Source organism: Rhinichthys klamathensis, unplaced genomic scaffold, assembly GCF_029890125.1.
Source record: "Rhinichthys klamathensis goyatoka isolate OS25496 unplaced genomic scaffold, OSU_Roscu_1.1 h1tg000040l_1, whole genome shotgun sequence".
Lineage (NCBI taxonomy): Eukaryota > Metazoa > Chordata > Actinopteri > Cypriniformes > Leuciscidae > Rhinichthys > Rhinichthys klamathensis.
The window spans coordinates 11,728,864-11,742,500 of record NW_026606587.1 but is presented as its reverse complement, the minus strand read 5'-3'; the positions used below and the strand labels follow the sequence as shown (position 1 = coordinate 11,742,500).

Here is a 13,637-nt window from a genome sequence, read left to right as displayed (position 1 = left end):
AAGCAGCTTTACAGTGATAATAGGAAAACACAGAGATTGTTTTGGCTTTAGAATAAAGTTCTAAATAAAGCTCTAGAATAAAGTTATTGTCCAGCTAAAGTAAGTTTTTGATTGTTTCACTTCCGTTGCAAAGATCATTAGTAATTAACTTAGGGGCTGCTTACACTACACCGTTTTAACTGAAAACAGAAAACTGTTAATGTCAGGAACTGTTCAATGAGGCTCTCCTTACTCATGCAAAAATTGTTTTAAATGACAGTTCACATGTTTTGTTCAGCGAATACTCGCAGATGCCCTCAGGGAGAAGATACAGGGTCTCCTTATGTAAATTCAACCGGTTCAAATATTCCTTTATCCCTGTGTCGGTTAAGCTCATTACAGTTTTTCTCAAATGCTAAAACACAAAAGCCAATCCTCTAAATCAAATGACCAGTTGTCTAAACACATTTACTAAATCTAGCCATCATTTTCCAATATCATAAACACATTTCACATGAAGACACAATTCACAAAACACAATCCTCCGTTCTCATAAATCTTAACACATTTTTCCTTGCTAAAACACAAGTTGCAAAAGAACTCTGCTCATATTCTCAAATGAAAGCTCATGTGATGCAAAATGCTTGCCACAGTCAGCAATATTTGAACACAATGAACACACCTGGCGTCATTCATTACACACAACGACTCAAAATTGAAGACACTTGTTGCTAATGCTGTGACCACATGTATAAAAGCAAGTTCAGAGTGCACAGTTTGCTGAAGATTACAAACAAACACAATGGATGAAGGCAGAGTCAGGGGAAGAGGAATTCGAGTCAGAGGAGGGAGAAGAGCTGGCCATGGAAGAAGAGGAGCAGGCCAACGAGGAAGAGGAGAAGGTCCAGGAGGGAGAGCAAGACAACCTCGCACCATCATTACGGACGAGATGCGAGCAACAGTCATTGACCATGTCATTGTCCATGGCATGACAATGGCTGAAGCAGGACTAAGAGTCCGTCCAAACCTGAGTAGGTTCACCGTGGCCACCATTATCAGGGCATTCAGACAACACAACAGGTATTGTCAACACATGTTTCTTTCTTTAGAGTTGAAAGAATGCCACATAGAGGTGGGAGGGTTGCCATATTTACAGTGGCACAAGAAACCCTCATTGTGGATATGGTTCGTGAGAACAACCTCATTAGACTCCGGGAGATCAGAGACAAAGTCATTGCCGATAATGTCAACTTTGAGAGCATTGATGATGTCAGCTTGGCCACAATAGACCGAGTTCTCCGGCGCCAAAAGATGCGGATGAAACAGGTCTATAGGGTTCCCTTTGAGCGCAACTCTGCGCGACACAAAGACCTACGTTACAAGTATGTGCAAGTAAGTATACATCCATGTTCACAGTACAGTTAGTGGACATACTGTGTTGCTCAGTGGCCTACAGTACTTCTGGACAATACTGTGCTACCTGATTGACTGTTGTTCTGAACACCTGTGCACTTTCACATTTTCACAGAGGATATTACAGTTGGACGCGATGGCTAGACCTCATGAGTACCTCTTCCTGGATTAGGCTGGCTTCAACCTGCAGAAACGAAGGCAAAGAGGCCGTAACATCATTGGCCAAAGAGCCATCACTGAGGTTCCTGGCCAACGGGGGGGGTAATATTACTCTTTGTGCGGCCATGGGTTTGGAGGGGCTTGTCCACCGGCATGCTGTCCTTGGGTCTTACAACACCCAACGTCTCCTCACCTTCCTAGAGGAGCATTTATGTGATCATTTGGGACAATGTACGCTTTCACAGAACAAACCAAATCAGAGAGTGGTTCACCACCAACAGTAACCACTTTTTAAACGTCTGTCTGCCACCCTACTCCCCTTTCCTGAACCCTATAGAGGAGTTCTTCTCATCGTGGAGATGGAAGGTTTATGACAGACAACCATACACTAGAGAGAACCTCCTAAGGGCAATGGAGCTGGCCTGTGTTGACATCCCAGTGGAGGCCTTCGAAGGATGGATTCGCCATTCCAGGGCGTTTTTCCCACGGTGCCTGGCAAGAGACAATATAGCCTGTGATGTGGCCCGATGCCGCACAGTGATTGTGGTGTGTGTGTGGTGTGAATAAAGTAAATAAAAAACTTCACACCCTGATCATGTTTTCAAGAGTACTGTTGTGTGCAATAGATTCTGTTTTTGCATTGAGTTGTGTTACAGTAGTGTACATGCAGAATTTATACTCTTCATATGAAACTCACAAATCTAAATGCCTAATCCTCTGCAGAGATCTAAGAAGATCCATTACTGTAAAGTTTCTAAAAATATGCATTGGCAGTTATGAAACAAAGAACCTTCTCACAAATTGAGCATTGTGTTTTCAATTGTTTTGCTGTAGTGTGTAATGATGTGTATAGTGTTTACATTTTTGAAAGCTTCGAGCTGCTCTTTCGGTGTGAAAGTTTGAGTTTTGAAGTGAGAAGGTGTGGTTGTGTTTATGTAGCTTTAGAAAAGGGTGTTGTGTTTAGACATTGGGGAACATGGAGGAAACGTTTGTGAAATGTGTTTTAGCATTTGAGAAAAACTGTAATGAGCAAATGTAGGGAGGAAAAATGTTTTTAATGTGTATTGCAATTTACTTCTAGTAGTGAGCCCTAACCTCTTGCACTTTGGTCCCTATCTGGTTGCCAGTTATGTATCCTCTACTTTGTTTGGTTGTTTTTATGTTTTATGCTGTCTATATGTTTTATGTTTGCTTATGCAGCAGTACCCTGTCTCTAAACCAAATTTCTCCCATGGGAGACAAATAAATGAACTTGACTTGACTTGACTAATGCGTTCTGTCCGTTCATTTGCACGACAACAGTGTTTGGTGGCTAGAGAACGCAAACTTTGAAATATCGTTCCAAGGTGTGTGGGTTTTTTTTTCCAAAACGTTTTAAAACTTGCATTAAACATGCATTAAGAAAAACTTTTAAAAAGATCTCAGTGTAAACTTCAAAAAACGTGAATCTGTGAAACCGGTGACGGTTTGCACATGCATATCATGTGTTTATGACCGTTTGAATATACAGCGGGGGAAATAAGTATTGAACACGTCACTATTTTTCTCAGTAAATATATTTCCAAAGGTGCTACTGACATGAAATTTTCACCAGATGTTGATAACAACACAATGAATCAGTACATACAAAGAAACCAAAACAAATAAGCTCAGAAATTAAGTTATGTGTAATAATGTGAAATGACACAGGGAAAAAGTATTGAACACATGAAGAAAGGGAGGTGCAAAAAGGCATGGAAAGCCAAGACAACAGCTTAAAACTATTAGTAATTAAAAAGCAATCCAACCCCCTGTCCGTGCACATTAATAACAGCTGGTTCAGTCCCAACGGATGGCCTACAAAAAGGTCTCATTGCCAAGGTGTCACACAAGACACATCTCATGATGGGTAAAAGCAAAGAGCTGTCTCAAGACCTTCGCAACCTAATTGTTCCAACACATAATGATGGCATTGGTTATAGGCACCATTCTAAGCTTCTGAATGTTCCAGTGAGCGCTGTTGGGGCCATAATACGGAAGTGGAAAGACAATCATTTCACCATAAATTTGCCTCAACCACTGCTCCTCGCAAGATTTCAGATAGAGGAGTTAAAAGAATAATCAGAAGAGTTGTCCAAGAGCTAAGGATCACTTGTGGAGAGCTTCAAAAAGACCTGCAGATAGCAGGTACTGTGTTCTCAAAGAAAACAGTAAGTAATGCACTCCACCACCATGGCCCGTATGCACGCTCACCACGCAAGACTCCATTACTGAAGAAAAAAAGCATGTTGAAGCTCGTTTAAAGTTTGCTGCACAACATTTGGAAAAGCCAGGGAAATACTGGGAGAATTTAGTGTGGTCACATGAGAGCAAAATTGAATTGTTTGGATGCCATAATACACACCATGTTTGGAGGAGAAATGGCACTGCACATTACCCTAAAAACGCCATACACCTTGGTGTTAGCTCTTGGACAACTCTTCTGATTATTCTTTTCACTCCTCTATCTGAAATCTTGCGAGGAGCAGTGGTTGAGGCAAATTTATGGTGAAATGATTGTCTTTCCACTTCCGTATTATGGCCCCAACAGCGCTCACTGGAACATTCAGAAGCTTAGAATGGTGCCTATAACCAATGCCATCATTATGTTTTGGAACAATTAGGTTGCGAAGGTCTTGAGACAGCTCTTTGCTTTTACCCATCATGAGATGTGTCTTGTGTGACACCTTGGCAATGAGACCTTTTTGTAGGCCATCCGTTGGGACTGAACCAGCTGTTATTAATGTGCACGGACAGGGGGTTGGATTGCTTTTTAATTACTAATAGTTTTAAGCTGTTGTCTTGGCTTTCCATGCCTTTTTGCACCTCCCTTTCTTCATGTGTTCAATACTTTTTCCCTGTGTCATTTCATATTATTACACATAACTTAATTTCTGAGCTTATTTGTTTTGGTTTCTTTGTATGTACTGATTCATTGGGTTGTTATCAACATCTGGTGAAAATTTCATGTCAGTAGCACCTTTGGAAATATATTTACTGAGAAAAATGGTGACGTGTTCAATACTTATTTCCCCCGCTGTATATGTGCGCAGGCAAATTTCTTTACAAATTGACATCGCCAAATGACTTGTCTGCCCTGCATAATACAGAATTTTTAGTCGTTTCCGCAGATCCATGTGAACTGAAATAATTTTGCAATGTTGATGTAGTTGGTCTTGGTGGACTAGATCTGTATATGAATGTAAGTATGAACTTGCTATTGCCAATAGATACACAGACATGCTGCTGTGAGCATGTAAGATTTGCTGCTGCATAAATAGGCAGAGACATAAACCTGATAGCAAATCTAGACAGGTGGTGCTGGGGAGGAGGAGGTGTTCAGAGGAACTCTAATTACTAACTTGCAGCGAACATGGAACCAGACTATTTAAATGTTGAGCAAGCAATCTCATTGGCTTATATATTAGCCTACTAAAGTCAAATGTACTGTAACACAATGAATGAGTCAATGTAGTAATTAAAAAAAACTCACCTGCTATTGAGCAGTTCATACAGCAACATCCCTAAAGCCCAGAGATCTGCAGACAGGCCGTGACCTTGATGCAGAATGACCTCTGGAGGCTGATAACCCACAGACCCACAGAATGACCAGGCCCTGTGCAAAGAGGCCACCTTCTTAGCACAACCAAACCCTGTCTGATACAGTAGATAGAGAGAAACACAACTAAGTGTTAACCCCCTATCCTTAAAATGGCCAAATATTGCCTAAATCATCACAATCAAGTGGTTACAGGCTGCCATCTGGTTTAACTTTAAACATGGTTGAATTTGTATGTATTCAGCACCAGTTTAGCATATCCACGTTGGTCCAGTAGCACATTTTCAGGTTTCAGGTCTCTGTGAACAATGCCTTTGCCGTGTAATACACTAAGAGCCTCCAGAACACATGCTGCGTAGAAGCGAACAGCATCTTCTTCCAGTGACCCCCTGAAACATAAAATCACATATTAGTCAGTCACTGTCAGTTTAGACAAAGTCCCTTTCAACCACCAATGATATCTGACAACAGCTTTATCATACAAGATGCTCAAATAGCGTTAGAAAGCGTATTTTTCAGGATGGACCCTTCAATGCTCATGTGCAGTCCTAAGTCCTAACTGCTTCTTTAGCAACCATTGTGAACAGTTCTTAAAAGAAAAAATATTTTTCTTATTTTGAAGACTATTTAAAAAATCTAAAGAACCTTTTTACCATTATAAAGATCCTTTTTTGTGGAATGGAAAGGTTCCATGGACGTTAAAGGTTCTTCATGGTATCATAGATGCCTTTATTGTTAAGACTATAGATGCCGTCAAATGTCATAATTTACTCCTGATAAAGTCCTTCCTTACAATTAAGGGATTTACAAACACTTTGCGACTAAATCAGTTTGAAAGAATTGAATTGGACATCACTGTATGTAAGGCCTTGTTTACAGCTGGTATTAAGATGCGTTTTGGTCGATCGGATCACGAGACGAGGGAGACACATTCCCGTTTACACCTGGTGTTTTAATCCGTCTCTTCTGTCCACTTTCATCCACTTCTGTCCTGATTTCTTCGAGGGGAGGGTCTATGGGAGGGTAAATGTATGGGCTTTTTCAGATCTTTCAATCTAATGAACAAAATAAGCTTGCACAATTTACATATGAACGCGCCAGGAGATGACTAACATTGTGCTTGGTATGTTTTCCGTCTTCAAACCAATCTTGGGTCTTCAGCCGACAAAGTTTAAATCCCGACTGGCTAGCGCGCTTCCTACTCATTAGGTCAGTAGGTGGAGAGTAGACGGTCTTTTGTGGCTGTTCGAACACATTTTGATCACATGAGAGTTTACATTACGAAAGCAATCCGTACAAATGCGTTTTCGACAACCTCTGGAAGTGGTTGAAAGTGGACAAGCTCAAAATGTTTTAGACCCCGTTTACACCTGTATTTAGCATCGTCCACTTGTGATCCGATCGACCAAAATGCATCTTAATACCAGGTGTGAACAGGGCTTATGGGTCGGCTCCAGCATCCCTGCAACCCTACAGAGGACAAGCAGTTTGGAGAATGAATGTATGGATCACTGTATGCACCTGTCTCTCAGTAAAATCCACAGATCTCCCCCTTCACAAGCCTCCATCAGCATATACAGGAAGCGAGGATCTTTAAAGGTACAATGCAACCTGAGAAAAAAATCATAATAATCAAGCTTTTGAATCTTACATAAACAGCCAACAAAACATTGTTTTGATGTACAATTTAAATTTCATTTGCAATCAACTGACATGCTGATATGAAGAGAACATATAAAGTTCAAAAGTTTGGGCTCGGTTAGACTATTTATTTATTCTTTTTTAAAGAAATCAACACTATTATTCAGCAAGGATAGGCTACATTAAAATGATCAATAGTGACAGTCCTCTACTGTGTGCTGGTGCTTTTCAAATCTGATTAACCTTTTATGAAACGTCAATGATAAATAAGACGGTTCTCTGCTGAAAAACGGAAGACCCTAGGGCCTAGTGTATGTTCTGACCTTACTATAAATGGACTTTGGAGATCCATCAGGATGTGTTTCTCCGAGAGCATCCTCTCTCTTTGGCCTGGGCTCTGTATCGCCTGCTTTCTTATGGTCTTTAATGCAAACTTACAGCTGGGGTCACTCTTCAAAAGGACCTTGAGACAAAAAAAGAAGAAGATTTGGCTGAATTATAATTCATATCAAGTGTTTCATATCAATTATAAATCAGCAAGTTTTAAACTGAACTAGTTTATGATACTCACGAGCTGAGTGTGACTGTACTGTCCTTCCCCCAGATTACACAGCACTTGAAAACTGCTAGGAGACATTTCCCCAAACGCAGTCCCATCTTCCTCTGCCCTGTTTATTATATAGAGATCAAAATTGAATCATCACACTGGTGAAGTTTCATTTATTTCGGTAGATAATGTAAAATGACTTACTTCGATCTGGCCTTGTTGCTAGGATTGTTTCTAGCATCGTCTAAGCCTCCAGTTACTTTTTTGAAAAACCTAGATGTAGATGGTGGAATATAGCCAAGGTCAACTGTACAGCATATGTTTGAATTAGTTACTATGTTTTTTAGCCCACTATGCTGTTTCCATAGCATGAATGTCGGTTTATGCCTCACGGCTCACACTTACTCTTTGTCCATGACCAGACATGTCACATCGCCTGAGGCAAGAACACTCATCGACCTCATGTCGTCTCTAAAGAGCAAAGGAACAGATCTGAGATGTTAATGTTACATGATGCCTTCTGACTTGAATTTGAATGTTTCAGTAAAGCCACAAAACATTTAACATGCACGTTTGCTTTTCTGCTTTTCTCAGTTTTTCACACTATTACTGGTTTAGTTGGACCAATTTCCCAAACCATTAATTCAGTTCTTGAAAAAAAAAGACACATTTCTCAAAACGTTTTCACACACGTTCCAATTTTCTTGATGTTTTCTGCAAAACTCTGCACAAAAATGCCCTCATTTTGCACAGGTTGAACATGTTCTCATTCAGAAAACACAAATGCACGATATAATTAGCTCAAGTATCACACTGTGAACTCAAATTTCACCTATTTATCCATGTGTAAACATTAAACATTAAAAATGATGACACACCAATCAGAATCACAGGTGATTATGTGCTTTGGAAAATAAATCCTAGTGGTGGGAGACAAAGAGGAGAGGGAAAGAAAAATGAAGAGGACAGGGCAAAAAGACATTTGTTCCTGACGAAATACAAAGCACTATAGTTGACCATGTTCTTGAGCAGGAATGACCATGAGGGAAGTTGGCCTACAGGGTTTTTATATTACTTACACACAGTAAAATTACAGTAGCAGTAGTAGCAGTACTGTAGATGAGAGAACTTGGTAACGCTTCCTTTTACAGTACAGTACTTATGTGTACTTACAGTGTAGGCCTACTTACCTAGAAAGTACTGGCTAATATAAGGTAAGTACATGGGTTAGGGGTAGGTTCAGGGTTAGTACCTAGTTATTACCCAGTAATTATAATTACTATAATAAGTACATAGTAAGTACATGGGTAACAGGACTGTAAAAGGAAGCGTTACCGAGAACTTTCACTATTCTATGTACAGTAAATACTGTAGCACATGCTGTACACCCTCAAACTCATAATTGTTTTTAGTACATTTAGTATTTTTGCAGAACTGAGAAACGACTGGAGAGGAAGTCTTTTGTCAGTAGAGTAAGAAACTGCTCTAATATGGCAAATATGGTCATTACCAGTACTGTCATTTAATTTGGCAGAGGATGCTGACTTTATTTATTATTTTACTGTAATTGACAGTATACTGTTTTGTATTGCATACCAAGGTCATATTCAATTCTTTGGTATTTCAACGTTTTTTTTTCTAGTGCTTTTCATCTACTGCAAGACAGAAGTGTAAAGAAAAAAATAGTCTTAAAGCTTATTTTAAAGTGTCATTGTTACAGTGTAATTAAATATTTAAGTATGTTTAACAACATGTACTTACCATAGTGTTAGGGTAGGATTAGGATTTGGCTGAGGGTTAGTTGCATGTAATTATGCATAATTTACTCTTATTACTATGGTAAGCACATGTAACACATGTAACACAGTAAAATAAAGTGTTACCGCTTATTGTTGAATTTCGCTGTATCTACAGCCCTCTATGTCTGCTGTATGTAATAGACCAATAGATCAAACGACCCAGACCTGAGACGAGATGATGAGAACATTGATGCTGTTGTTGAGTAACCTGTACATTCGCTGTGTTTGGAAATAAAGCTTTTGAAAATGTGAGTATTTTACTGTGCATGGACTCTTCCCTACATGTTTTGTCAGTGTGACATTTCAAAGGTCAGGTTTTTGTCCAAAACAGCATCACTTATGTAAGAGGTATTTATTACAGGACTGTTTTGCCTTTCTTTAGTCAGGGTTGTCCCTGAAAGAGTAATCAGTCAGAGCTGTGATTTCACAAAGTTCCACATAATTTATCTGAAAACCGACTGTAAAGCGTTTGGTAGCAGTGTTTTGAATTAATCCCTCCAGTGTGTAACAAACAGTCATGTAGTCTGTGTTTTTGACAGTGTGAGTGTGTGTGTGTGTGTGTGTGTGTGTGTGTGTATTGTCTGAGGGCAAACTTTGAATCGGGATTCAGAAGTTAGCTGTTTGTACGGTTGGCTGTGAGTTTTTTAAATTGTGTGAAGATTTGAGAAAATGATGAGTTGTTCCCAGAATTGTGTTAGGGCAATCGAGAAAAACGAATCGGTTACCTAACGTAACCTCGGTTCTCTCTAGAAGAGGGAACGAGTATTGCGTAAGCTAGCTTACGCTGCAGGAAAGATTCATCTTTGCTGAGAGTTTGAAGCCAAAAAAATTATTTCATAATTTGTATCCATTGACAACGCAGTTCCTCTGCGGCAGACCTAGAGCAGGCTAGCTAGCAGCTCATTGGTTCGCTCAGAGAGAACTGCTTAAGCCTATGGGGGAGCGGGGCTGAACCCGCTGCCAATGAGAAGCGCCCGCGCGCTCATTGCATCATGGCCCGCCAGAATGGGCGTGGCTATGGTGTATATAACAGTCTCTCCCAGGCTTATATGTTGATTTATTTCAGCGTGAAGCGAAACGCTAGTAGCGCAAGCACGGCCGGGAACGCAATACTCGTTCCCTCTTCTAGAGAGAACAGGGACGTGCACAGGAATTTTGTGGGGCAGTTGCTCTGACCTGAAAAAAGGGCACTACCCCCAAAACTCACGGGCTATATGAAGGAATATATTCAGTTGAATTTTGCCCATACAAATTGCCTTATCTGATCGTGTTTATTTCCAAACGCAATGCCTCATATTATGGTCTTATTATTATTTATAAAGATTGCAAACGTCAAAGATGACAGGTTTATGATATACAACTTTGTAAACAGTATACAAAATGTATTAACAATATGTTAAATGTCACCAAAATACACATGAGAAAAAGAGTTCCTCATATTATTGTTTATTGTTTTTTAATTATTATTATTATTATTTATTTATTTTTAAATAAATAATCTGGATTGAATTGACAGATGGGGAAAAACTCGCTTCTAATAAAATAAAATAAAACGCTTAGATTTCGGAAAAAATACAATCCTTTTTTAACCTTTTGGCTTCCCGTACATTCAATTGTGCTTTTTGCTCATCTGGGCAACTACGCATGATTTGTAGTATGATTGCGTAAAGGGAACAGGAATTCCGGTAAGGAACAGAATCGACTGCTACACCCAGTGCCGATCCTGACCTCCCTGGGGCCCTAAGCAAAATTCTGCTAAGGGGCCCTCTGATGTCGTGAGCTATGTAAACCATTTGCCATTGCCACAGTCACACCTGACACTTCAGCACTCCCATCCTCCCATTAAACAAAACAGTCAAATAATAAGTACAACAATATAGAACAGAATGAGGTTCAAACACACAATATTTATTGAATAGAGTATTTTCTATGTAAGCAATAAGGTACGAGAGGCTGTGCTGTATCGTGAATAAGTAACGGCTGGAGGGCGTTGTTAGGCACGACGCGAAGCGGAGTGCCTGCAACCCCTTCAGCCGTTACTTATTCACGATACAGCACTTGCCTCGAGTACCTTATTGCTTTTATAAAACGGTTGCCACACAATAAAAATATTAAAGCCGAAAAATATGTATCTATGCAACTTTCATGAAGTAAAATCACTAAAAGCCTGCCTTCCGCTGGAAAAAATAGTCCCGGAACGTGAACAGCAACAGAAGTTACATATATTATTTCGCCAATAGATGGCGGCAAAGACTGTCTTTATGAGTGAGTGAGTGAGTGAGTCTGTAGAGAAGGCTTTTGAAAGGACTCGAACTTGTGATCACGGAGAAGACAGACGCAACTGACAGATGACTAACGTTATGCACGGAAAACCCCATGACTGTTAAAAGGACAAAATATGCAGCGGACATTCAAACGCATTTTTTTATTATGAATATAGGACTGACCTGAAGGAAAATGCTACGTCTACTGTAAATGCAGGTACACTCGCTTACTCGATCTCTCACAATGCTCTGCTCTAGCTTTAAATGAACAATATCAATGAGATGAAACATCTGTTTAAGTTGCTAAGAGTGGTTGCTAGGGGTGTTGTGTAGTGATACATAGAACCGTTGGGTGAAGCGGTCATAGCCGTGTTTTATCGTGAATAAAGCACAGCTATTGACCAATCAGAATCAAGGATTGGAACTAACCGTTTTATAAAGAATGTTAAGATAATAAGTGAATATTATTAAGTAAGTGAATATTAACGTAAACATAAATAAGAAGAAAATAATAAATAATAACCCTGAGCTTTGGCTTTTGGGATTAACTTTGGTTCTTTCTACAGCCTGGGCATTTTCAGCATCAGTATGATTTTTTTTTTTTATTATGCATGTTGAAGCAATTCTTGATTTATGGTTATTATTTACTGAGGGATGTGCATCCATTTTGACCAGTATGTCCAGCTAATCAACATTTTTAATTCAATATAGCCTATAAATCAATAGTCAATCAATGTCAAATTGTCAATACATTGCTTTCTATCTTGCATTATTAGTGCAGTTGTTTAGAGTTTTTAACTACACTGAGACTAGATAATCAGTGTCTTGTTTTGAAAGTATAATGTGTACTTTGATTGGGAGTGGCATCATTCACGTGCATGTATTGTACAGTATGTCTGGTCTCCACATATTTCTGCTTGAAAAATGCGAGTTTCATTTAGGCAACGCGCATATGAACGCACGATAACACACGCGACGCGGTTATGTTTTCCGAGCTGCAGTAAACAAACACCGTTGCACTTTGTCGTTTATCAAAATCAAACGTAATAAATAATTGTATTTTACTTACTCTCACTTTTGTCAGCCACAAAAGTGATGCAAGAGATGCACTGCCTGCCCAGCTAGGTTAGCAAGACCGAAAAACATCAAACTTTGCTAACATCAAACTTAGAGAGGAGAGAACACAAGTTTACCTGATTGTTGTTCCCGCAATTCACTCTCATGGTTTTTTTCTTCTTCCTCTTTTCGTGACCAGAAGGATAGTTTCGCTTCATTTTGTCGTAGATGTTGTAGCTACACATTTGACGGCGCGCTATGACTATGACACGAGATGGAGGCGTGGCCTTAAGTAATTTGCGTGGCCCTACGCCGGTCGCGTGCAGTCTATGGTCGCGTGCAGCGTTTGCCCTTCATACTGACTTTCACTTTCGGTGCCCGAATGGAAGTGAATGAGGCTTTGCGATTTTTTTTTTTTTTTAATCTAGGCCTACGTGAAATTCTGCATCCATTGTACGATTTAATTTTTTTCTCGGAAGGGCAACTTGAGTGAGAAGGGCAACTTGAGTGAGAAGGGCATATGGGCAGTTGCCCGGGCAACCTGAGCAACCCCCCTGTGCACGTCCCTGAGAGAGAACCGAGGTTACGTTAGGTAACCGATTCGTTCTCTTACGAGAGGTTCTCTCGTATTGCGTAAGCTAGCTTACGCTGCGGGAACACCTGGTCAACGCCGTGCGCGCTATGAATCCACTCATGAATCCCAGGGTGATACCGGGGGATTTTTAACGTGGAGTGAGTGTAATATGAGGCCGGCAGGGCGGGCACATGAAGTGTATACATAAGCATCTAAGGAGAGCACAAGGGGCGAACCGGTTGTGTGAGGGACTCCCAGTAATGCAGCTTCTTAGGGAGCTGATCGTTAGACAGCTAGTAATTTTGCCTGCAAGGCGGGAACTTCCAAGTTGTAAAATCTGACAAAAGTGGACGGGGAGGCCCATCCCGCGGCCACACAAATGTCATGAATGGAAATTCCACAGGACCATGCCCACGATGAGGCCATGCCTCTAGTGGAGTGCGCCCTGATGCCCAGAGGGCAGGGCAGGCATTTAGATGCGTAAGCAGAGGCGATAGCGTCCACTATCCATCTAGACAGTGTCTGTTTAGAGGCGGCCAGACCTTTGGTGCGCCCCCCAAACGACACGAAAAGCTGCTCAGCGCGTCTGAACGCGGCACCGCGCGGAGTGTACAATCTCAGAGCCCGC

At 40.5% G+C, this 13,637-nt stretch overlaps 1 protein-coding gene across 1 annotated transcript in view; it reads right to left on the bottom strand.

The window, feature by feature from the left end:
- The window catches only part of prkg1l (protein kinase cGMP-dependent 1, like), a 70,401-nt gene that overhangs the window by 5,803 nt on the left and 50,961 nt on the right, over positions 1-13,637 (bottom strand). The window contains exons 10-16 of the mRNA XM_056246871.1: positions 7,722-7,787; positions 7,521-7,589; positions 7,341-7,437; positions 7,093-7,232; positions 6,650-6,739; positions 5,376-5,517; positions 5,063-5,226 (exon numbers count right to left, since the gene is read on the bottom strand). Coding sequence (XP_056102846.1) covers positions 5,063-5,226; positions 5,376-5,517; positions 6,650-6,739; positions 7,093-7,232; positions 7,341-7,437; positions 7,521-7,589; positions 7,722-7,787 — 768 coding nt within the window. The remainder of the gene's footprint in view (positions 1-5,062; positions 5,227-5,375; positions 5,518-6,649; positions 6,740-7,092; positions 7,233-7,340; positions 7,438-7,520; positions 7,590-7,721; positions 7,788-13,637) is intronic.